General features: G+C 35.0%; 2 protein-coding genes across 2 annotated transcripts; one reads left to right on the plus strand and one right to left on the minus strand.

Moving 5' to 3' along the window:
• Positions 1-526: 526 nt before the first annotated feature.
• mus81 (mus81 structure-specific endonuclease subunit) lies at positions 527-4,326 on the plus strand. Its single transcript, XM_085201460.1, has 3 exons — positions 527-1,683; positions 1,972-2,395; positions 2,728-4,326. The coding sequence occupies exons 1-3, from the start codon at positions 755-757 to the stop codon at positions 3,064-3,066; spliced, it is 1,692 nt and encodes a 563-aa protein (XP_085057586.1). The 5' UTR covers positions 527-754; the 3' UTR covers positions 3,067-4,326.
• Positions 4,327-4,748: 422 nt separating this feature from the next.
• LOC146529425 (uncharacterized) lies at positions 4,749-25,006 on the minus strand. Its single transcript, XM_085201465.1, has 3 exons — positions 24,762-25,006; positions 5,645-6,044; positions 4,749-5,212 (listed from the first exon to the last, which is right to left on the minus strand). Exons 1-3 carry the CDS (start codon positions 24,829-24,831, stop codon positions 5,095-5,097), a joined length of 588 nt encoding a protein of 195 aa, XP_085057591.1. The 5' UTR covers positions 24,832-25,006; the 3' UTR covers positions 4,749-5,094.
• Between the last annotated feature and the right edge of the window lie 1,943 nt (positions 25,007-26,949).

Here is a 26,949-nt window from a genome sequence, read left to right on the forward strand (position 1 = left end):
GTTTGTTTGTTTGTTTGTTTGAACGCTAAGATCTCTGGACCTACTGGATCGATTTACTTTGTTTTTGTTTTGTATGAAAGCTGCATTCTTCAGAAGTGCTATAGGCTATATAATATTACATTACACATATATACTAATAAATTAAAATACTTTCTAATTTGACATGCAATTTATTCTGCCATGTTAATAACAACCGTCGTCGCTACGCGACCGCGTTCGTTACCGCGTCATTTTGATATTCATCCTTATAAAAAAAAAATATAGTAGTCACTTTTAGCATTTCATCTAGATTGAAATTATATTTCTATACAAATTATATTCTTATATTTCAAGCAGGCGTAGCCGCGTCCGGGTCCGCTAGTATTTTATAAACCGATAAACAGTGATCTAAAATTGGACACAAATCGATTTATTTTGTGTCGATGTTTTCGACAATTTCCATCGATTTCTTACAGTATCGATTATTATAATATGACGTATGTCAAATGTTACGAGAATTAGTAGAATACTATAGATCGTATATCTCTTATTATAGAGTATAATGTTCTTTGCTCAAAACATGTTGCTTGCTCAAAACTGATAAAGAAATTAAATTAAAATTCATCAGTCAAAACTTGGACTTTGGAGTGTCAAACAGTTGTGTACAAATTTTAAAATGATTGACTTTTCATAAATAAAAATGCTAACAATTTTATTTTGGATATGTACGATGTAATTAATAATAATATAAACAGTAGCCTAATATTTATAAAAAATGAGTACTGTGAACGGAAAAAGAATAACATTTAAGCGAACTAGACCGAATCCGTTATTTCAGGACTGGCTCGAAGAACTACATGAAGAAGCTAAGCAAAAGAATAATAAATTAATAATTATGCTAAGTGAGGCACTCGTTTCTTTATCTAAATACCCATTACCATTACAGTCTGGTGCTGAATGTGCTATACTAAGAGGATTTGATAAACGTCTGTGCTTGTATCTCGACAAACGTTTAGAAGCCTACAATACTTTTAATATCGATTCAAATTCAAACTGTGCTACGTCTGAAGAAAATCTTTTAAGCTCACAAAACTCCAATAAAGATGCTTTGATATTAAATTTCTCCCAAGAATCAGACAAACAATCAAGAGAAAATTGTCCCATTGGTTTAAAAAACAGAAAAGATAAAATTAAATATAAACCTGCATTCAGATCTGGAAGTTACGCATTATTAATGGCTTTACTTGATCATACAATTCATGGTAAATATTCACTGAATAAAGATGATTTAATTGAATCAGCTCAGAAATATTCTGAAGAATCCTTTACTAAGCCAAAACCTGGAACATATTATAATGCTTGGTCAAATATGAAAAGACTTATAACAAAAGGCTTAGTGGAAAAAATTGGTCAAAAAAAATGTCAATTTGCTTTAACTGATCGAGGAATTAGCATTGCGAAGGAACTTCATATAGATGCTCAGAACACTCCTACTATGAATGATGTTATTTTTAAAGATCTAAGTAATAATAAATCAAATGATATCGGTTCTGAAATAGTTATATTAAATGACATTAATAAAAAAAATTGCAGCAAAGATTATAGTGGACAGAAAAATGATTTAAAAAATTCTGATAAATTAATAGAAATGGAACCTGGTTCCTTTGATATAATCTTATTGATTGATAAAAATGAAACTGGTGGGTGAGTATATGCTTTGTTTTTAATAAAAACAAATTATAGTTGTGGTTGTTGTGGGTTTGATTCTCATTCCAATAAATTATTTTCTTTTCCTTGCTCTGGTAACAAGACAAAGTATGGTATTGAATTCTGCTATGTCTCAAGACATTTCTACAATGTCTCAAAGCAAGTAGAGAAGAAAGTTTCTTAACACCTCCGCAGCACATTACTCTTCACTCACTCACTGTCACTCACTCTTTACCCTGCTATATGCATTGTTAAAGTATCTAAGTAACATATATATTTTTTCAGAGTATCTAAAAAAAATGATCCAACTGTTGCGCAATTTAATAAATATCGAGATTTGAAGCATGAATACAGAAGTTTGAAAGTTGGTGATTTCACATGGATTGCAGTGCATAAAATAAGCAAACAAGAACTAGTCCTTCCCTTCATAGTAGAAAGAAAGAGAATGGATGATTTAGGCGCTAGTATAAAAGATGGAAGGTTTCATGAACAGAAGTTCCGATTAAGAAAATGTGGTCTAAATAATGTTATTTATATGGTGGAAAATTATGGTAACAATAAACAAGTAGGTTTGCCTGTTCAGACCTTAATGCAGGCATTATCTAACACAAGGGTACAAGATGGTTTTAAAGTACAAGTGACAGATTCTTTGACACACTCTGCTAGATTTTTGGCTATGATGACATTAAGATTGACTTTTGAATATAAGGTGAATTTCTTAACTCTTCTTTTTCTAAATATCTTGCTTCAACAGAGAAGGGATATTAAAAGTGAGGGTTAAACCCATAACCATTGTGTTTTAGATCAGTCAAAATGGCATAAAAAAAAATTGTTTAAAATTAGTAAAATATAAAATCATAGGATTGCATTTATGTATGTGAGCACTAGAATATTTTTTTAAAAATGGTTATGAATATTAAGCTTAATTTTATGCATTACATCAGTGTTTTTCCTAAGTAACTGAAACAAAAATTGTTATAAATGCATATTTTGAAAAAAATATATATTTTAAAGATTTGAATAATATCTTACTATTTCCAGGACAAAACTCTGCAGGGGCACAATAAAGAACCTAAAAATGATATACTCACAACATTTGAATTTTTCAACAAAGCAGCACTGAAAAACAAGCCATTAACAGTAACTGATACTTTTATAAAATTACTTCTACAGTTAAAAGGTGTTTCTGTAGAAAAAGCCTTAGCAATAACAAATGTATACAAAACACCGAAATTATTAATAGAAGCCTATAAAAATTGTAGTTGTAAGGAAGGAGAAATACTATTAGCAAATCTTAAATGTAATGAAATGAGTAGGAATGTAGGGCCTAGTGTAAGTAAATCAATATATCAATTATTTACTTTAAAAGATTTTAGCTAAATTAATTAATGTCTTAAAAGGGAAAATTGTGTTCCATTTCTAAGTTAATTTACAATTTAATTTAATTATAATTTTGGATAAATATCTTAATAAGGACATACCTATTTAGTAATAATTAATATAGTTGACTTTTAATGCATACAGGCAGAAGACAATTCGGCACTGATTCTGGCTATTAACATATACTTGTCAGTCAATCCACCAATTAATGAGAATTAATTATTTAAGTTTTTCTTTTTCGCGAATTTGGACCTGACGCGAAAGAGTGTCTTAGCACTAGATTCTACCGAGCTAGCCTACCGAGTTATATGCATGAGACTTAAAAAAACAAAATGCTACAAGTATTAACTTATTAAGTTAATCTAGATTATGATTATTAAAAACAAAATATCATGTTTTAACATCTTTTATATTATTATTATTTGCAATTATGAATGAATTAAAATTTTAAATATAAATCATATTTACCATGGAAGCATGCATTTATTGTAAAATCTTTTATAGCTGACAAGTTGTTGTAAATTATATTTTAATTACATAATAAATTATGAAGAGTGGTTACTTATTAACTCTTATTGTGTACATTATCAAAATAATTTTTAGTATTGATAAATAAAAAATAATTTTATTTTATTTTATAATAATAATAAATTTGTGTCATATAAAAGTAAATGCAGCAACATCCATTTTTTTTGAAAATTTATTATAGATATAATCTGTTGGTGCAGCTGCTACACTACACTACATATTACACTTAGTTACATTTTCAAAAAAAAAATGAATGTTGCTGCTTTTATATGCCTCATTTATATAACATGCTCTGTTATCTTTCTTTATTTTTATTTCATAATTCTGTCCAAGCAACATTTTGGATTGATTATATTTCTTAAGGCATTTAAACTAAACAATAAATCTAAGCAGCTATCATGGCAGTGGGGCAATTTCCTACGGTAAAATGCGATAGATAGATACAATCTCATTAAAGGGAATGAATAATTCCATTTCCACTCTCGGGTAATACAAAGTGTGGAGTGGTGACGCCATATAAGAAAAGGAATCAATAAAACAATATTTTTTGGTATATATACTTTATTAATTCAACTATTGACCGTGACATGAGTGTTAACTTCTGAATAATCCATATATAGTTCACATTTAAGAGCACTTTAGGATGGAATCAACTTCAGTTTACAAAACCATGAAAAAATAAAATGCACACTTTGGTCTGGCACAAATATTGGTATTAACCTAAATTCTTTGTAAGAAAAAGATTGATGAGATTCAAATTAAAATTGGTATTTATATTTCAATTGAGATTCAAATATTTGTGCCAAACCAATACAATTGCAAACCCTTACTTTTATCATCACATTGTTTCCTTAATTATATTAAATTTGCTTACAACTAAAGTTTTGGTGTGAAATCTATTCTGGTAAAAGTGGTTTAATTTTTTTTAAATTGGATTATTGAAAACAGTAGAAACCATGGCACAGGTAAAAAACATTCAACGCTAATACTAAATTGCACAATAGCTTTAAACTTTGTAGTTTCAAAACACGTGATAAATAGTTTTTTTTTTAATAATTTGAAGTATATTTTTTTAATCTAAGTAGCAATTTCCAAGCAAACTTATTACTTAGGTACATCCATTTAGAAAAGTGTGAAACATCAAATTACACATATATACATACACAAATATGGCTTAAAAGTTTAATAATTATATAAATGCCAAACAAACAAAAGATAGGCTTAAAACTAAAATCTTATAACATGTTGGTCATAAAATATTCTTTTATGCCATAAATTCGAGAAAAAGAAACAGAAATATTATGTCTAATTTAGGTTACCTAGGTGGTATACCTCAATACAGAAACCCTGTTGTAAAGGACATTTAAAATGTAAAGTGCACAGAAAAACAAAAAATATAATCTCATAACTTATAGAGAAAAACCAAAATATGCTATATAATATTATAAGTAAATAGCAGAGTGCACTCACATAGATAATTAATAATATAAATATTTCGCTTTAAAGTGTGTGGTAGTTTCTTTCAGTTTGATTCTTGTAGTATTTGAGCCCCATGAATCCAATGGCAAGGAGACCCAAGGTGAGAATGATGCCTCCAATGAAACTTGGTCCGTCAAAACTGAAAATATAAATTTGAAGCATTATAATTTTAGTTTTAAATAAAATATAAGGGATAAAATTGCTTTTTTCTAAGAATTCCCTAATTTTCATTTTATTTTCAAGACATTGTGTGTCTTTTTACCAGACCGAGAAATATAGAAAATAATTCATTCTCCTAAGTGGGAAAGGAATCCACCACAACAATTGTTGCATTGAATCAGCAGCTGGATCACTGACAGCTTCAAGCATAATGCTTAAAAAAATAGAAGTCCTATAAAAATGTTTTAGTCCTTTCCAAGATTTTTATAGAAAATCATTTTAATTTATGTGTAAAAGGACTCAACAGAATTAAATGAGTTCAGAATTTAATGACACTCCGAAATGAACATTTTTTGTTTATTAATAGAGATAGAATAGTTTTTTTTATTAATTTATATTAAAGAATACTCACCCTCTAGCTTTTTCAATAATGTGCATAGGTTTAGGTGCTTCTGTGACTTTTGGTGTTTCAGTTGGTTTTTCCGAGACTTTCTCAGTTGAAGTCTCATTCTTAGGTTTCTCATCAGGTTTCATATCCTTACTTTCTTTATCTGGCATTACTTTTGTTTCATTGTTACTCGGCTTAGCAGTTTCTTCCTTAGGCGTTGGTTTATCTGCAGTCTTATTATCAACTTCTGGCTTAGTAGTATTTATATGAGGAGGCAGTGAGGGCGGAGGCGAAGGTTTATCAGATGTTGTTTCATTTTTATTGGTTACTGGCACTTCTTGAGATTTTTCATGTGGTGGTGTAGCATTGACTGGTGGCGCAAGTTTAGCATCTGTCGCATTTAAAGCTGGTGGTGCTTGTGGAGCTGGAATTATAGTATAATAAGTTGTATATTAAGATTAGATTAAGATAGGATAAACGCAGCACCAGATCGTCTGACTGAAAACGTGGCGGTGGTGGGTTTATTTTCCATTCGGAGGAATGAATTATTTTATTTTCTTTTCTTTTCTGTGGAAACGCCATTCAACAATGTCCCAAAATTGGAGGTGGATAGTTGCGAAGTGTCGTAACACTACGTTCTCTGTGCTTACATCCCGGAATTTAGCGTGAATATATGATGATAACCTAGATTTAAGATCCTACTAGGTTAATTAAATTATAAGTAATTATATAAATAAAGACTTTACACGTGGAAAAATGGAAGCAAAATATTCCCATATCCAACATACATTTCTCATCAAGGCTATGCCAACTGTACCATGTTGATGTCTTTTAATAAATAATCCAGCCATATTTGTTTAATCATGTAAGTGATTTATATGCAAATTAATAGATAATCCTTTGGCTGTCCAACTTGATTTCTAATCATGAGAATTCTGCTCTGAATATGTTAATAGATATAGATTATCATCTATTTATAGATTTAACTTTTATATAACTACTGAGAGACGTCATAATGGCGGAGTTAAGAGTTGTTTTATTACTTACGGGAATATCTTAATTTAGCATCTTTTTTAGCTCCACGTTAAAGCACTCCGTTCACGCCTTACCGCCGCCAGATTTCAAGGTATTGCGTGTTGGTTGACCGAACCCAACTTTCTTTCTTTTTCATTTTTTTGTCTACCAGACCAGGTAAGTAAAAATAATTAAATGCCCGAGTGCGAAGAGCCCACAACCATAGGCATATCTTCGGGACATTTTCATTTTTGACTTTAGTTTTGTTCGTGTATACGATAACTAGCCTAGCCTAATATAAGTAGCCGGCCTCCCCTATTCCTACGCCCATGTCCACAACCATTGAGTTTGGATGATCTGTATAACGTATCACCATTTTACTGTTACAAAATGTAAGTAAGTAATGAGTAAATGCAAGAAGATAAAAAAAAAATCTATGAATAAATACTTGCTTTTCAAGTCTATTTGTCTCATAAGACATTGTTAAAACATTTGCAACAACAAATTCACATATACGTGCTTAAAAATAACTTTGTAGCGTCGTAACTGGTTCTGGTGGAAAATTATAGCCTGTTTATGCTAACGTCTTATCGGCTAATATTCAATGCTGTCGTAACGATCCGTGTCCGTCTTAGAATATAGTACGATGCACTTATCTATACTTGCTATACTAATATTGTAAAGTTGAAGAGTTTGTTTGTTTGTTTTTTTTATTTAAATGCATAATTCTCTTAAAATATTATCAAAATAATACGTTTCTAAGGTAAATTAATTTAGGGAGACAAAAGCTATAATTACTAATTAGTGCAAAACAAGCAACTATATAATTATATTCAAATAAAAATCAGTAAAACCAAAATTAAAAAAGAAAAGTAAGATACTTTTTATAGCTCGATAGTCTCGATTTTATTTACTCCTAAGGCGGCAGCCCTCTTATTTGTCCCAGTCAACATGTCTCAATACTGCTGCGCCAATAATATTCGCCTGTTAGATATATTAAACTTGATACCAGTCACTCAAACTTAAATATATTATAACACTTAGTTTCTACAAATCTAGTGAGATCTTGTAAACCTTGAAAAATCGTTGTCGACTTAATGACGTATAAAACTGATAATTAATGTATATCGGTGTGTGCATCTACATAAGGCAGTGTATTTTTGGATATATAATGAAATCGAAAATTTATAACAAAAATAAGAATGTCATAAAATTTATCAGACTGAAAAATAATTATTAAGCTATCTTTATACAATTATTTAATCAGATGGAAATTTATATTATGTAAATGTAAAACTTTTATGTTCTGCTATTATGAATGATGTGTTCTTCTATAATCAGTTGTACATAATAGTATTAGTATATCCTAAGAATGTATGTAATGTAAACCAATGTGTACGACAGTTGGAGATCCGTATAAATAAATAAATAAATAAATAAATAAATAAATAAATATGGAGATAAATAACAATATGGTTAAATATATCAATATAAATAGGTATATCGTTTTAAAGTAAAAAACAAGCGAGCTACAGGGCCTCCAACTTGCGTTGTGCAATCGAGTCGACAAGTTATTGCAAAACCGTATCGTCACACCAACAGGGCTTAATTATGGTGATCCGACAATAAATAACTTATTATTAAACTTCATGCTTTTTCCTGCATAACTAGTACCAAGACAGTCAATTCTAATTCTTATTCGAGACATTCGTGTTTTGCCTTTCCAGAGCAAATGGAAATGGAAATAAATCATTTCGAGTGGTTAAAGAACCCAAAACTAACTGTAAATATAATCATTTACAGTTGAAATCTGTTAAGTCGTTTTTGAAATAAGCGTGAAGAAACGCACAAACAGACAAAAAAATTAAAAATCTTTGTTTTGGGTTCGGAAATAATGGATTTTTCATACAGAAAGATATGAGTTACAGTGTTATTATATGTATTTTTTTTAAAAGAATATCTATAGACGTTTTCTAAAGAATAATCATTATCATTCAAAGTGAATGCATCTTGCATTCTCGTCACCATTACACGCGGATGTACTTGCATAATTACAGTTAAACGTGGCTCACTCCTAAGGTAAATAGCGTAGGTTTTAAGTTAAATCAATTTAAGGAAAATACCTTGTTATTTCGAAGTTATTAGTAAAAATATATAATGTCATTAAAATTCCTTGTAAATTTTAATACTCTTTTGGATATAATATATAAAATGAAAACAACTCACTTTAGATAACCCTATTGTTTATTTATAAAAACGTTAAGTTTAGAATCGAAGCTATTGGTTTTTGTATGTTTATATTATACGAGTCCAGTTGCGACGCAGGGGCACTAGCGTGTGATTGTAAGTGCGACAGGTTATGAGTTCGATTATCACTCGAGGAAATGAAATATTTTCATTCCTTTGCTCTGGGGTCAAGGCAAAGCGCGGCGTTAAATGCCGCCACGCAATGCCTCCAGAATTCGGCGGAAAATGGGAAACGGAGTGTCTAAGTATTCCTAGGTTATTTATATTTTTCCGAAATTGTTAGTAACTAATTAAAAGATTCAAGTAATAAAAAGGGATTTCTTATGATCTGTTCCGTGCGGAAGGGACATTTAGGTTTAGGCTAAAAAATCGGGACGTCTGACAACGCCGGTATATACGTACTACAACAGTTAACGAGAATAGTCTAGATCATTTTTATTACCTCTGAGGTAATAAATAATTATACGGATAATATAAGTATTTAAAAAGACAAATAAATCTTATAAATATAAAATTACGTTTCTCTATAAAAAAAGTACCTACCTAGTAAAGAAAACAACCGAACACATATAATATTGGAAAGCTCTTTGCATGACATCATATTTTTATTATAAAAATATTAATGATTCTTGAGTCAGCTGGTTTTTTTAACAATTGAACTACTGAACTTGTAAAAAACCGTTTTAATTTATTTTTCTCAAAGATGCAAGTTATATGGGCATAGAAAATATATGTTACTCATATTATACTATACATCCCCCTGTACCAGTAAATGTGGAGAGTGGTACATAGCTATAGCATACATATACATAGATAGTCATAATATATTATTGGTAATATTTAAAACGCGCGGAGCGCGTGGCCAAGTTTTTTTACAAACAGAACTGGCGAGCAGCACCGTATGTTATTTTACACGAACCATTTGAAGCCACTTTTTACCTATTCGTAACTCAAAAACTATTCCACCTAAAGCTGTCATATTTGGCTCAAATATTTAGACCCCCTACTTGTATACGTGCATAAAATTTCATAAACACAGCTCAAACAGTTATTTAGATAATGACGTCCGAAAATCGTAAATTTTTAGGGGGGTGACTGACCTATAGACCTTAATGTTAACCAAGTTCCAGATGACCTGGAATGGTGAAATTTAGCATCCGGTTAAGTAATTGGGTGTATGTAAAGGAAAAAATCCGAAACTAGTATTTTTTTAACATTTTCTTATAATTTTTCAATAAATACATTCAATTAGGAGCATTTACTTATAGTGTAGCGCCTGCCAACAAAATAAGAGCAATGCATTATTTATATATATTTGCTTTTATTTATGTCACACGTTAGTAAAAATTTATTTGTTTTGTAGACTAACTTCACTATTACTTACGTAAGCCATCTAAAACAACACGATGCTTTCAAGTATATTTTAAGATAAGATATGTCTCCATTTGTAGCTGAAAATGACTCTAATTTATGTCCTGAGAAAGCCTGTCATCATGTGGACTTCAAGGGCTTCACGTAAACATATAAAAGTACTAGCGGACGCGCGCAGCTTCGCTAGCTTATTTAGGGGTGAATTCTAATAAACCATAAAACATGTGTTCAATGAAATATTTTTAAGAGTCGAAATTTCAAATTTTATAAAAATCGGTGGCGATTTGAAGTTTTTTCCATACAAACTTTCAACCCCTTATTTGCCCTTTAGGGGTTGAATTCTAGAAAACCATGAAACATGTGTTCAATTAAATATTTTTAAGAGTTTGAATTTCAAATTTTATAAGAATTGGTGCCGATTAAAAAAAATCGACTTTTAACTTTTAATCGACGAAACTTTCAACCCCTATTTCACCCCTTTAGAGTTAAAATTTTTCAAAATCCCTTCTTAGTGGATGTCCAGATTACGAAAGTAAACGTCTGTCCAAACTTTACGTTTCTACACACAGCGGTTACGGCTGTGTGTGCGTCTTACCTCAGTCAGTGAGGACAAGTCCTTTTATGTTTATAGATAATAAATGGATTAACATCCTTAATTATTATTTATTATAATTTAAACATATGTTTTATTACTTATTATACTAAGAGTATTTGCATAGTCGATTAACGTATTTGATATTAAATTTAAAACGCGCGGAGCGCGTGGCCAAGTTTTTTTACAAACAGAACTGGCGAGCAGCACCGTGTGTTATTTTACACGAACCATTTGAAGCCACTTTTTACCTATTCGTAACTCAAAAACTATTCCACCTAAAGCTGTCATATTTGGCTCAAATATTTAGACCCCCTACTTGTATACGTGCATAAAATTTCATAAACACAGCTCAAACAGTTATTTAGATAATGACGTCCGAAAATCGTAAATTTTTAGGGGGGTGACTGACCTATAGATCTTGATGTTAACCAAGTTCCAGATGACCTGGAATGGTGAAATTTAGCATCCGGTTAAGTAATTGGGTGTATGTAAAGGAAAAAATCCGAAACTAGTATTTTTTTAACATTTTCTTATAATTTTTCAATAAATACATTCAATTAGGAGCATTTACTTATAGTGTAGCGCCTGCCAACAAAATAAGAGCAATGCATTATTTATATATATTTGCTTTTATTTATGTCACACGTTAGTAAAAATTTATTTGTTTTGTAGACTAACTTCACTATTACTTACGTAAGCCATCTAAAACAACACGATGCTTTCAAGTATATTTTAAGATAAGATATGTCTCCATTTGTAGCTGAAAATGACTCTAATTTATGTCCTGAGAAAGCCTGTCATCATGTGGACTTCAAGGGCTTCACGTAAACATATAAAAGTACTAGCGGACGCGCGCAGCTTCGCTAGCTTATTTAGGGGTGAATTCTAATAAACCATAAAACATGTGTTCAATGAAATATTTTTAAGAGTCGAAATTTCAAATTTTATAAAAATCGGTGGCGATTTGAAGTTTTTTCCATACAAACTTTCAACCCCTTATTTGCCCTTTAGGGGTTGAATTCTAGAAAACCATGAAACATGTGTTCAATTAAATATTTTTAAGAGTTTGAATTTCAAATTTTATAAGAATTGGTGCCGATTAAAAAAAATCGACTTTTAACTTTTAATCGACGAAACTTTCAACCCCTATTTCACCCCTTTAGAGTTAAAATTTTTCAAAATCCCTTCTTAGTGGATGTCCAGATTACGAAAGTAAACGTCTGTCCAAACTTTACGTTTCTACACACAGCGGTTACGGCTGTGTGTGCGTCTTACCTCAGTCAGTGAGGACAAGTCCTTTTATGTTTATAGATAATAAATGGATTAACATCCTTAATTATTATTTATTATAATTTAAACATATGTTTTAGTACTTATTATACTAAGAGTATTTGCATAGTCGATTAACGTATTTGATATTAAATTATTATTACAATATTTAAGTACTAAGTCCTATATAAGATCCTATAAGGGTTCTATTTTATTGCTTTCAAGGTACAGAATCCTAAAACAGAAAAAAAATACACTAAAAAATTTATATAAATAAAAGCTTATAAAAAATAATTATATTGATAAAAATATATATAAAATTTAATAATAATATACTATCTGTAAGGTCAGTCGTGGCACAGGGGCACAAAGTGTGACTGTAAAACCTGACTAGTTGTGAGTTCGATTCCCACTCGAGGAAATGAAATATTTATTTAAACTTATATTTCCATTTCTTCGTTCTGGTGTCGAGGCAAGGCGCGGTGTAGACTTCCGCCACTCAACACGCAATGCCAACAGAATCCGATGGAAAGTGGAGTTACTGAGTGTTTTAACACTAGGTTCTCTCTGTCTACTCTTCTTAGTGCGGAATACAGCGTGAAGCTGATATGATTTTTAGTTTGATATTTTGTCAGCCTACCAGCTATCTTAACAGAAGTAATTATAAAGTAATTATTAACAGTAAAAATTTAAGTAATTGTTAATAAAAAAAATAAGAAAAAAAAAGAGAAAATTAAAAATTACTTAAATAAAATAATAAAAAAAAAAAAATAAATCCGCTTTACGGTGTATCCCACACATAGCGGGGTAGACAGAGGGAACTTAGTGTTAAGACACTCAGTAACTCCACTTTCCATTGAATTCTGGAGGCATTGCGTATTGAGTTATTCCAATCTATACTAATCTATACTAATATAATAAAGCGGAAGAGTTTGTTTGTTTGTTTGTTTGAACGCTAAGATCTCCGGATCTACTGGTCCGATTTACTATGTTTTTGTTTTGTATGAAAGCGGCATTCTTCAGAAGTGATATAGGCTATATAACATTACATTACACATATGTACTAATAAATTAAAATACTTTCTAATTTGACATGCAATTTATTCTTCCATGTTAATAACAACCGTCGTCGCTATGCGACATCCTTATGAAAATAAATATAATAGTCACTTTTAGCATTTCATCTAAATTGAAATTATATTTCTATACAAATTACATTCTTATATTTCAAGCAGGCGTAGCCGCGTCCGGGTCCGCTAGTAAAATTATAAAATTAGAAAATAATAATAATAAATATATCATTGTGAAAAATTGCGAAAATATTATACCAATGCCATCAATAAAAATAAGCGAAATTGACGTGAGGTGTGCTATTCGTTATGCTAGTAATTGGAAATGTCCCGGGCAAGATGGGTTGCATAATTTCTGGCTGAAGTGGTTTCGCAGTTCACATTCCGTTTTCGCAACACAATTCCAGGATGCCCTTGACTCTGGATCGTTACCAACATTTCTGACAACAGGTGTGACATTCCTGTCATACAAATCCGGATGTACCACGGAGCCTAAAAACTATCGCCCAATAACATGCTTACCTACCATCTATAAGCTCCTTACATCTATTCTGAATAAAAAAATCACAGGACATATTGTTCGTAACAAAATTTTGGCACCGACTCAGAATGGATGTAAGGCTGGTGGCCGTGGTACAAAGGAACTTCTTCTCATTGACACAACTATTTTTTTTTTTTTTTTTTTTTTTTTTCGCAGGGGAAATCTTCAAAAGATATCCAATCCTTGGGGAGGACCAGATTATGTGGGATTTTTTACCCACTAAAACCCCTGCGGCTGCCGACTTCGACACTATGGGAGGACCCGGGAAATTGGTAGAACTACGTCCGTAGCCCTCCTCAGATGACGCGCTCCTCAACGGAGCTCTCTTATAATTTAAATTAATTCGACAATAGACCAGGATAGGGTGCGCAGATTCCCCACACTGCACACCAATGGTCTAAACTGATTTATCGAGGACCAGGGAGACCAGGACGATTGCCAAGCACACGTCCACGGTAACGCTGCCTTCTCTGAAGAGATGGACCAGCCCTCTCCCGTTCTCGCCCAGCAGCCTCCTTCCGTGACATGACCGTCTCACAGAAGGTGACTACGGCTGTCCACGCTGATTCTCTGCGCAACATTTTTCTTAATAGCACAGGAAGGGAAAGATTACGTCCAACTTCCTGAACTAAAGCCCGCCTTTCCGTGTCCCACGTGGTACACGATTCAAGAGTATGTTGGGCAGTATCAGAATCTCTTTCGCAGTGAAGACAAATCGGAGATGTCTGACGTCCGATCTTAAACAAATAATCACCGAAGCAACCGTGCCCGGTGATTATCTGTGTAAGACGGTACGTAACTCGACGTTTTCGTCTCATCCAAGCCTCGAAGGAAGGAAGTATCGCTTGAACGACACGCTTGTGAGCATAGCGCTCTTCGCAAAGCCGTGTACGCCACGTCTGGAATGCAACATCCCTTTCTCTTCGTCTGATATCAAAGGTGCTCAGGGCGGCTGTCTCTCGAATGTGACTGTATATTCTCGCATTCATAGATGCCTGAATATCTAAAGGCGGAAAACGTGCCAGTAAGGTCGCTGCCTCATAGGATATCGTACGGTAACCACGTACTATTCTGATAGCCACCCTGCGCTGTAGACTATAAATTTTAGTTCTACAGCGCCGAATTGACAGTCTGTGGGACCAGACAGGGGCACCATAAAGGATCATTGATCGAACAACACCAGCATAAAGCAAACGAACTTCCTCTGTCGGTCCTCCAAGATTAGGTAGTAGACTGTGCAGAGCACCCACTACTTTGTCTATTCGAGGGACTAGGCGGTCAAAGTGTTCTTCAAATCCCCAGCGACTGTCTAATGTGAGCCCTAAGTATTTCATATGCCGACCGACGTGAACCTGATGATCACCTACACAAACATACGTGTCAGGTGGCTCCCTACTTCTCGGCAGCCTGTGAAACCATAATGCTTCAGTCTTGTGAGCCGCTATGCGCAATCCCAAGTCATATATTTTTGTGACGATCATTTCAACACCAATCTCTGCAAGCCTTTTAGTATCCTCAAAAGTAGTCCCAGTTGCCAACACCAACGTGTCATCTGCGTAACAAATAACTTCGACATCCCTAGGCAGAACTACACGTAAAACAGCGTCGTAGGCAAGGTTCCATAAAAGTGGCCCTAGGACAGATCCTTGCGGGATCCCACAAGACATCTTTCTATGGATTCTGTAGCCGTTTTGATCCGTGTATGAAATGTATCTATCTCGCAAATAATTCCCAATAATCGCCTGCAGATACACGGGCATCTGATGGTAATTTAGTGACTCGTTAATCGTATTCCAAGGGATAGAATTAAAAGCATTGACAATATCCAAGCTTACCGCAAGAGACATTCTACCCTGGGATGTAGCTTCCATTGTAAGAGAGCGAACACGCAGAATAGCCTCCACAGTTGAGCGCCTCTGTCGAAAACCAAACTGATTATCCGATATATTAGGACCATCGCATGAAAGATGATCATTGAGGCGATTGGCAATAATCCGCTCAAAGAGCTTACCAACCTCGTCTAGTAAGCATATGGGGCGATACGAAGAGGGTGCACCCTGGTTACTAGCTTTCTTCTTAAGAAGCACCAAATTTGCCTCTTTCCAGGCCCTAGGGAATGTAGCAGAACGAAGACAACTGTTAAATAGTAGTCTTAGCCTGCTTCCCAGGGCGGGTAGGGCCAAAACCCAAGCTCTGCCGGGTATACCATCAGGACCTGGTGCAGTACTACGAGCACTGAGACGGCGTACAACTTGCTCCATTTCCAGTTCAGTTACGCACAACTCGTCAGACCAAGCCAGAGGAAAGAACACCACTGGAGAATGTGACCGGATCACAGGGAACAGAGTATTAATTACACTTCTTAACAGATCCGTGTCTAGAGTTTCTGTCAAAGGCGGCATCCATGGTCGTAGTTTGCCCAGAACCATACGGTATGGACGCCCCCATGGATCTCGATCCAAACCATCAACGAGCTCTCTCCAGGACCGCACTTTTGCCTCTGAAATGGCCACTTGAAGCGCCTCCGTGGCCTCGGTACGCCTCATAATCGCGGCTTGTCTCTTCTGGGGTAACTCGCTGACGTCTTCGGCTCCTGGTGTACTGACGCCGAGTACGTAAGCAAGACTCACGTAGCTGGGCGATCTCCGATGACCACCAGTATTCTGATCTATAGTTGACGTGTTTGATTCTGGGCATCGCCGCATCACAAATCCACACCATCGTACTCCTGAACCAAGCCACTTCACTCTCGGCGTCGACAAAAGCTTCTTGAGTATTTTCTGGCCAAGATGCAACAATGGTAGCAGCTTGGAGATAATCCTTATTTAGTCTCTTAAGAGACCATCGATGCAATGCACCGCCTGCTCTACGTAAATAATTAGAGCGGTCGCGACGGATGGACACATCGAAAATTATATGGCGGTGGTCAGAAAGGGTTACCAGTTCTTCTGCTACACGCCAGTTCGACAGGAAGCGAATGGCTGCAGGAGTTGCCCAAGTTAGATCCACGATAGACTCTCCTTGCCACCGCACACAAGTGCTTTCTGTCCCTCGGTTTAAAAGCCGTAATCTAGACTTGCTGCCCATTCAAGAGTTATTTCTCCTCTTGCGTCATCTCTATTATTTCCCCACGCCCTAGCATGGGCATTAAAGTCTCCCAAGACAATCAACGGACGGGGTAGGCATCTGTGAACGCAACTGACCAGTCTATCCAGATACTCCTCGTAATCGGAAAGAGGTATGTTAGGGGAGATATAACACCCTACTACTACCAAAATACCCCACTGTACTGCTACATATCCTGGACCTCTTTCTAGAAGTGAACAAGGTAGAACACGTTCTCCAGTACCCCAGAATATACCTACAGTACCTAACTCATCCCCAAACCAGCGAGGGTGGTTGGGTATATTGTATGGTTCTGCAACCACAGCAAGCCCAACAGACCACTCCCTAATACTCTGCATAAGGAGATGCTGAGCATTACGGCAGTGGTTTATGTTGGCTTGAAGAACTCGTATGGGTGTCATTGTTAAGCCTCCATTATCTCCGACTGCCTGGACTCCGGTGATAAAGTCGTAGTCTGGGCGTTCGTCACATTGGTAGCCACTGAGGTCCCCATTTTTCTCTGCTTTTTGTTTGGCGGACAGCATTGTTTAGTGCCCATTCTATGGTCTGCACGTCTTCCGAGATCCGCACAAATAAGACATTTTGGCGATTTCGCACTACAGGTTCTGGCTTTGTGACCAGGCTCACCACATGTAAAGCAACGGTCGCTCCTATCGACTCCACTAGAACACATTCGTCCAACGTGACCCTTTTCAAAACACCGAAAGCACTGCAGAGGTCTTGGTTTTAAATGCTCAACTCGTGCGGAAAGCCAACCTACTCGTAGTTGCGCTAAGTCTGCCAATTTTCGGACAGCAGACAGGGGGCATCGCACCCAAACAGTCCCCAGATAGGAGGGCGACCGACGAATCTCACCAACCTTCACGTTTTCCACTAAACAACCTCCTGACTCCGCGATTGCTAATGCAACTTCTTGTGGGGTTACAGCGTCGTCCAAATCCAAAATGCGCAGTTCGCCCATTTTGTTTGGACGAGCTATCTTCACGCCTAGATCTGCAAGCTCGTTACGCATCCTATTCGCCAGTAGGTCAGCTTTAGATTCATTATCTACGCCGCCTATTGTTAGAATTAATCCTCCAGTCAAAGCCCTCTTTGCTTTGACATTGTCGATGCCAAGGTCACTCAAGCGAATTTTACTTTTCGCTGTTGTCATTACTTCGGTATATGTTATGGTTGCTCCTTCGAGTACCGTAACAGAAATTGCTGCAGAGGTAGGTAGTCTAGGTAACTGCTGATTTTGAGTCTTTGGCCGCCCATTCGGTTTTCGGCTCTGTTCTTTATTTTTCTTCTTAGTCACTGTCGCCCAAGTTTGGGTAGAAGGCTGTGAAGTTGGTGTCTGCATTTCTTGAGGAACAGGCACTGGTGGTAGATCAGCAACGGGTGCGTGTGTAGACCTTTTCGACCCACGTTTTTTCCTATTTATAGAACTTGGCTGTATATCCGCATGTTCTACAACATTGGCATCAGCAATTACTGGAGTTTGTGTGGCAAGAATAGTTTGCCTTAAGGGAGGCCTAATAGCTCTATCAGGAAAAATTTCTGCTTTAAACGCTGCCAACTTTTGCTCTATCAACATCCCTATCTGCTCCATAAGCCTGGATTCATCGCTTTTCTTTGAGCTTGAAGAGCGGGCAATATTCGGCGTAACATTTAATGGAGAAGCAGAAGCTTGGCGTTGTATAGACGAAATCTTGCTTCTCGGAGATTGAGTACACACGTTTGTGGCAATCAAGCTATTTTGAGTTCGGAGAGAATCTAACTCCTCTGAGAGTTTGTTGAATTTTGTCTCCATATTGCAGATCTGTGCACGCAATTCACCATTCTCTCGCTCTAACCTAGCTATATTTTCATCAACAGGTACACGCCTTGCCATTTCTTGGAATGCTGCTTCTACAGTAATCGCTGCTAAGCGTAGGCTGTGAACGAAGCTACCTTTTAAATTACGAGACCGATCCGTAACTTTTTCTACAGCTAATAGGTTCTTTTTCACACATTCACTAAGTTCACATGTCGCCTTTGTTTGCATTTCTTTAGTCAGCTCGCTGACTGCTGGAAGATTTTTCTTTGCTTTAGTAGCTACTGGAGGAACAGAGGAGTTGAATAACTCATCTTCCGTATCTATGGAATCCTCAGTAGCCGTTCGTCGAGAGTCCATATCAAATGACCCTAGCTGGGAAAATTCACTATCAGTCTCCCCGGCGTGTGACCCCACCGATGCGTTTGCGACTAAAGCAGGATTATTTTCAATATGACGCACTCTCAAGGGTCTTCCTCCTCTTCCTTTGCGACTTTTAGGCACTTTAGGCGGTGCCATCGCCTTACAACTTGAGGCTGAATCTGACTCTGCCCTTTTTTCTTTTCTCCTTGGTAAGGGCCTCAGTTCTTCCTAACGTCATAGGGGTAGTGCTCTCTTTCTCCCTATGGGTACTGGATGTGGTCTGGGCATCAATCGCCTCCACATTACAAAACTCTCCAACTTCTTCTGTTCTTGGCGTCGGATTCGACGCAATGGTCACTGTCCTTCGTCATCTAGGGGAGTGTGATATTCCTGCAACGTCTGAACCGATAAGGATAAAGAGGGGTATATTTCAGGGTGACAGTCTGAGTCCTTTATGGTTTTGCCTAGCTCTGAATCCTCTTAGCACTATGTTAGAGGATTCAGGTTTAGGCTTTCGTCTTCGCCGGGGGGGTAAGGTCATATCTCACTTGCTGTACATGGATGATCTGAAATTATTTGCGTCAAAACGTTCTGATCTTATGCGGCTACTAAAGGTAACTCAAACCTTTAGTAGTGATATAGGAATGGAATTTGGCGTCGATAAATGTGCTAGCATGCATGTAGTGCGGGGGAGTGTGATCAGATCTGATAATATTTGCATTTCAGATTCTGTTTCCTTCAGAACTCTTGGTGAAGGTGAGACTTATAAATATCTTGGAATGTCTGAAGCATTGGGTATTGATGAGCGGAGCATAAAGCAATTGGTGAAGGAGCGTTTCTTTAGCCGCCTGAAAAAAGTGCTTGGCAGCCTTTTATCTGGTGGCAACAAGGTGCGTGCTTTCAACGGTTGGGTTATGCCGCTTTTAGCCTATACTTTTGGCATTGTAAGATGGACACAGACTGAGTTAGACTCCGTAGATCGCCAAATACGTAAATTGTTGACGACATACCGAATGCACCATCCGCGTTCGTCTGTAATGAGACTGTATATCCCGCGTAAGTGTGGAGGTCGTGGCTTTTTGAATGTCAAGAACCTCCATAACCACGAGGTATGCAGTCTTAGAGAATATTTTCTCAAGATTGACGTGGATATGCACAAGGATGTGGTAACAGTTGACAAAGGCCTTACTCCTCTTTCCTTGGGCAAAGAGAACTGGCGTCGGCCTGTAGTACTTACTACTTCTGATCGCATGGCTGTATGGAAGAGCAAGGAGCTGCATGGTAGATTCCATAGAGCCCTAGTGGGCCAGGACGTGGATACTGTTTCATCATTATCTTGGTTACAGTTCGGGGATCTTTTCGGAGAAACTGAAGGTTTTGTCTGTGCAATTATGGACGAAGTTATCAAGACACGGAACTACCAGAGACATATTATGAAAGATGGCACTATCGACATCTGCCGGGCGTGTCATCGACCTGGGGAGTCCCTCAGACATATTGTCTCTGGTTGTTCTCATCTTGCTAATGGCGAGTATTTGCATAGACACAATCAAGTAGCCAAGATAATACACCAGCAACTTGCTCTTCAATATGGCCTTGTAGAATTGGAGGTGCCTTACTACAGGTACAATCCCATGTCTGTTCTTGAAAATAGCTGTGCTTTGCTCTACTGGGATCGGTCTATTATTACTGACAGGTATATTGTTGCCAATAGACCTGATATAGTACTAGTAGACCGAGCGGCGCGCCGCGCAGTGATTGTTGACGTTACTATCCCACATGATGAAAATCTCGTGAAGGCCGAAAAAGAAAAACAATCTAAATATTTGGACCTAGCCCATGAGATTACCGTCCTACCGGTACCGGTTATACGTCTACCCATCCCATGTGGGATGTCAATGCGACTATCATTGTGCCGATAGTGGTTTCGGTTAACGGTTTAATAGCGAAAAGCCTCGACCAACACCTTAAGAGGCTATCGCTTAGCTGTTGGATCAAGAACCGGATACTGAAGGCAGTAATACTTGAGACGGCACGTATTGTGCGGAGGTTCCTCTCTCTGGAGCCCTAGCCACCGATGGCTTGGACCCTTGTCCCGCCCTCGGAAGTGTGGTTTTTTATATTTTTAAATGTTTCTGAATATATCAGATTTCTAAACGCAGCATACATTAATTACTTTCAAATCTGACAACTGTCATTTAATCAACAAAATAAAAACTATAGTCGAGATTCATAGATAAATATAATCTATTTTCATATATAATTAAATATCGTCTTAAGAGTAATAAAACATAATATTATTGACCATAATAAAAAAGTAAATACCTAATTATATTAGATATATTTTATTGTACGAAGGCGCTCATATTTTAATGGTTTTTTTGGCCTGGGTTTCATGATTTTACTGGTTTTAGGAACACTTGTGAAAACGGCACGGAACGAAGTCGACCTTGGGATCATATCAATTCAGATTGGTACCGTCAGCACTTAATAAACTTATTGTTTATATTTTTTCCAAGACATATTGAACAATGAGTCGTTCAATAGAATTGCTTGTGGTTGAAACAAGAACTTACACCGAATTGTACCAATGCCTCCCGATGGGAGCTGTCTCTTCCATGCTATTGCATATTCTTTGTTTGAGCGTATTGATATACAACAAACTAATAAATTGCGCGAGACTATAGTAGAGTACGTATGTCGTAACTGGAATGATTTAAGTATCTACACTAGCGCTCGAAACGGGAATCCTTACTCTTCTAAAGAAGACATGCTTTGCTTAACTACGTACGGAGCTATTTCCGAAATAAAGGCTGCAGTAGATTTGTACAATATTAAGATAGAAGTGTATTATCACAATGGTGTCCTACTTGGTTTATTCGGCAAAGAGAAATGTCCTATGAAGCGCTTACTCTAAACTATCTTTTAAAAAGAGCAACTCTTGAGTTTCTTGCCGTAGTAGCTTCCTATAGGAAAAATACTTGTAATGGGCAAATTGAATAAAGAATATTTTGATTTTGATTACATTATGAATCTTCCTACTTATAATTTCTGAACAAAAAGTAATGATATCCCATCAAAAACATAAATGTAAAATGAAAGCCAAGTTTTGTAATAAAACGTATGCTTTCAGCGATAAAAGAAGTGAGATGTGAATGTATGCCAAGTTCAATGGTCAGTCCTGAAATTTATTTTTAACAATATAAAATATTTTATAACAACTGAAAATGCCCATTCTTCTTACAACTTGGAGAATTTATTTATGTGTAATATCTGACTTGGCTAGTTTTCATATGAATTTACAATAGAATCTGAATAGAATAGAATTTGAATACATTCATTTATATCGATGTAAATTCATTTGAAAACTAGCCAAGTCAGATATTACACATAAATAAAGTCTCCAAGTTGTAAGAAGAATGGGCATTTTCAGTTGTTATAAAATATTTTATATTGTTAAAAATAAATTTCAGGACTGACCATTGAACTTGGCATACATTCACATCTCACTTCTTTTATCGCTGAAAGCATACGTTTTATTACAAAACTTGGCTTTCATTTTACATTTATGTTTTTGATGGGATTAATTTTATACAGCACTAGATTCAACTTATGGTTTTATCCACATCGTCATACTAAAATATCTAAGAATTTAGAGTCATGATACATTCTAAGTACCTGAAGTAACTCTGACTATAGGCACAGTGGATTATATAGAAACAATTACAAAATAATATAATTTGTTCAACTAAAGAAATTAATTTTTCAGTTTCATAATATTACTATAAATAGCATAATATATAATTTAAACCAAAACCTTTATAATATAAGTTTACTTGTTTCGCAAACTGCCATAAGGCTTGGTTGAACTATAAAATATAATAGAACATCAATGTATGTTAAAACTCTTCATCTTTGTACAAACAGATTTAAATATAATATATGTTATTAATATTATAATCAAACAATAAAATAGTTACATTTAAATCTGGAAATTGGTAAATATGTTCAAATTATTCTTTTAGCCTGTAAACACTGGTGGCTTCAATCTTTATTCAAGAAAATGAATCACACAGTTTCTCCACTCAGCATGTTTTGAATACTGGTAGAAAGCAGAGAAGAAAGTATTGATTTGAAAACAAGTTCTTTTTGTTTATTCTGCTATAAATACTTGCCACTAGTGACTAAGCAAATAGAAAAAAAATCTTTGGCTTCCTTTTAAATAAGGTCACCAGCCAAGATTCAATTTAGCGCATCTCTCTAATACACATTATGTCTTGTTAAAAGAAATTGATTGAATCAAGGAATGTTGACAGAAAATATTATACAGTTTATGGTAATTTGATCTATTCAAAGGTGGGTAATGAAACTGTTTTAGTATCCTTAGTTAGAGGATAGATTAAATACTAACTCTAACAGTTAGACCCTAAGAGTTACCTGCTAACATTTCATGACAAAAATGTAAAATTTATTCAAAACCACTAGTGAATTCTGCACTACAAATAATAAGAAAAATGTATGTGAAAGTTTACAAGAAAAGTGGAAACGTCTTTGACATTGAAGAGATACGGTTTCATAATGTGTAATGTGATGAGCATTTTTGATGTATTGAATGGTTAATATCTTGGTGGATAATTATATTTAAATTATTTCCACAGTCTAGTTGACAATGCATTGTGATAAATTCTATCATAGACTGCAATATTTTAAAAATGATAATATTTATATGGAAAACAACAAATGGTATACAAAGTTCCCTCTGCCTACCTTGCTATGAGAAAAAAATTGTGAAGTTGCATCATATTTTTAAATAATGTGGAACATATTCCAGAAACATGTTCACACACACAGATTGAACTTAGGCTAACCTAACCCAGCACATGCAGACAAAACAGAAAAGTAGCAAACAACAACTTAGCTTTGCCCAGCTCCACCCGCAGCATGTGGCAGATCCTAGTATATACAGCATGACGGTGAGTATAATATTTGTACTTATATATTTGTATTTTTTATAGAACTTTCTTATTTCTATAAAAATAATAACTTTTTACAATACTAAAGATATGTGGATATCCTAAATATCCAATATATAAGATATTCATATATCCTAAATACTGTAAGAATTAAAACATTAAAAATGTATTAATTGATTAGTTCAATCCAGGTTACACATATCAAAATTTAATTATTTCTTTCTATGGACTATGATTCTGCAGCTAGAGAAGATATATGATAATTTAATTAAGGCGCTCATTTTATCTTTGTCTATTGTTTTATAAAACAATAATTGCATATATTTATCAAAGGTTACTTTGATAAGCATTTGTTTTCTCGCTCTAGATTTACTATTAGAAGTTAGAAATGATACGAAATAAAGCAACAATGTGTATTACAATTATGAAAAAAGATTGTGTAAATTCCTTTTTTCTAGTAATATAAATATTGTTTAATGTAGACAAATAAATATTAATATATAAAATGAAAACATAGTACATTATATTAATTGAGAAAATAAATCGAATGGTGACATGTTTTATTTAGTTTAAAGTAATGAGTAATACGTGCAAGTAATATTAGACGTTGATTTACAATAAACGCATAATTTTTGCTTTCTACTAAAGAAACGCATCAGTTACTGATTTTTATATAGAAGTGTAGAGCTGGTTTCCCGATACGTGTAATATGCTTATGAGAAATTCTTAATAGAACGCAATAATATGATGGACGCCAGATTGTTCTAGCAAGCTTACCTTTTTCCTCAGCTGCTTTGCTTAAACACAAGGACAGTGACAACACGCATAAAAATATTACTTTCTTCATTTTTAAGGAAAAATATCAGTCTAGTTAGTTTAATATTCTTCGAAAAGTATACCTATCTACGACTACAACTGACGCCCGATCAAGCAAGTGCGTGGGAAAAGTAATACAATTTACAAAAGATAATAGATTCGTATTCTAGTGATGTTATTGCTCGATGATTGATACCGATTCCACATATACAGATAACGTAAGCGATTTAAGTTTCATATGTATTTAAATCGATTGCTTACTTTTACGATTAAGTACCAGTAAACTATTTCTGGAACGTAATGCTACAGTATATTTTTTATGCTTGTAACACATTTCATTTTTTGATTACAGTTACAGATATTTATAAGAATTTTACATATTATCATAAAAATTACAATCTTGACTTTTTTAAAATATATTTTTTATAATGCTTTTATATAATAGATAAAATAAAAATAAATTTTATAAGTCCTGAATGTCAATGTCTGAATTTCAAATTTTATAAAAATCGATGCCAATTTAACATTTTTCCAAACAAACTTTCTACCCCTATTTCATTCTTTTAGGGTTAAAATTTTTCAAATCCCTTCTTAGTGGGTGTCCACATTAAAAAAAACATCTATCCAAATTCACGTTCCTACCATCAGCGGCATCATACCCCGGGCGCCGTTCATAAAGAGGCGCCAAATAGTCCGCAAATCTAATTAAATATACATTTGAAATTATATAGTGTTCGCCTGTAAAAATATTTTGCCCTGGGCGCGAATTAAGCTCGCTACGCTACTGATTTGGGGTTTATCAAACCTGATGTAATGGCTGGGTTTATCACAGTATGCTCACAATAGTATATAGGCGCCCAATATTTTAGTAAATAAATGTGATTACCTTTTGTAATCACATCGACGCATCACGTGAAATTAAGTCCTAATTAATACGTATTATGCATCGAATAAATTAATTACTGGTAGTGAAAGCTTCGTTAATTTGCAATTCCTTTGACACCTTACGTAGCTGTAACAAATAGGCTTCACTTCTTGTTATCAAGTAGAAACTTACAGAAACCTACTCCTAGCATACTCATAGAATGACATTCATTTATGAGTATACAGAATGTTTTTATCTTCACCACTTTAAATGAAAGCATAGTTTTAACTACTCTATAAAATCCTAAGAAAGAGCGAAAGAGACTTTGCCAAAAATATTTTACAATAAAACGACATTTGTTAAGAATGACACACACATACATTAACCTATAATTGCATACGCCTCGTTCACGAAATCGAGTCGTAGCCCGTTGGTATTGGCGGTGAAGTTGAACGTATTATAGAAAATAAGTAATTGCGTAAAATAGAACGAGAGATATCCCTTTCTCGTTCTGATATGTTTTTTGAGAATAGTAGTAGTAGGAGATTACGTCATTGGTATCTATTCGTAACTGGTTTTAGATTTTATGCATTTACCATAAAAATTTGCAACCATAGCACGTCAAGTCTTTAAGCATCTTCTGTGAAATTAAAAACGAACGCCATTTTGGAACTTCGTATTAAATGACGTTTTTGACAGATAATAAATGTATTAAATCAATCCCCAAGCGGAGTCTTGATCCGGTCATAGTGTGTATTGAGCTTTAGATTTATGAGTTAAGAAAGTTCTTGTCTGAAATATCACACGCCCCAGTACGAAGACAAAGCCTTAGTTTTAGGAACACTTGTGAAAACGGCACGGAACGAAGTCGACCTTGGGATCATATCAATTCAGATTGGTACCGTCAGCACTTAATAAACTTATTGTTTATATTTTTTCCAAGACATATTGAACAATGAGTCGTTCAATAGAATTGCTTGTGGTTGAAACAAGAACTTACACCGAATTGTACCAATGCCTCCCGATGGGAGCTGTCTCTTCCATGCTATTGCATATTCTTTGTTTGAGCGTATTGATATACAACAAACTAATAAATTGCGCGAGACTATAGTAGAGTACGTATGTCGTAACTGGAATGATTTAAGTATCTACACTAGCGCTCGAAACGGGAATCCTTACTCTTCTAAAGAAGACATGCTTTGCTTAACTACGTACGGAGCTATTTCCGAAATAAAGGCTGCAGTAGATTTGTACAATATTAAGATAGAAGTGTATTATCACAAT

Source organism: Heliconius melpomene, chromosome 18 (assembly GCF_056956725.1).
Source record: "Heliconius melpomene rosina isolate 202511_hmr_F chromosome 18, ASM5695672v1, whole genome shotgun sequence".
Classification (NCBI taxonomy): Eukaryota; Metazoa; Arthropoda; class Insecta; order Lepidoptera; family Nymphalidae; genus Heliconius; species Heliconius melpomene.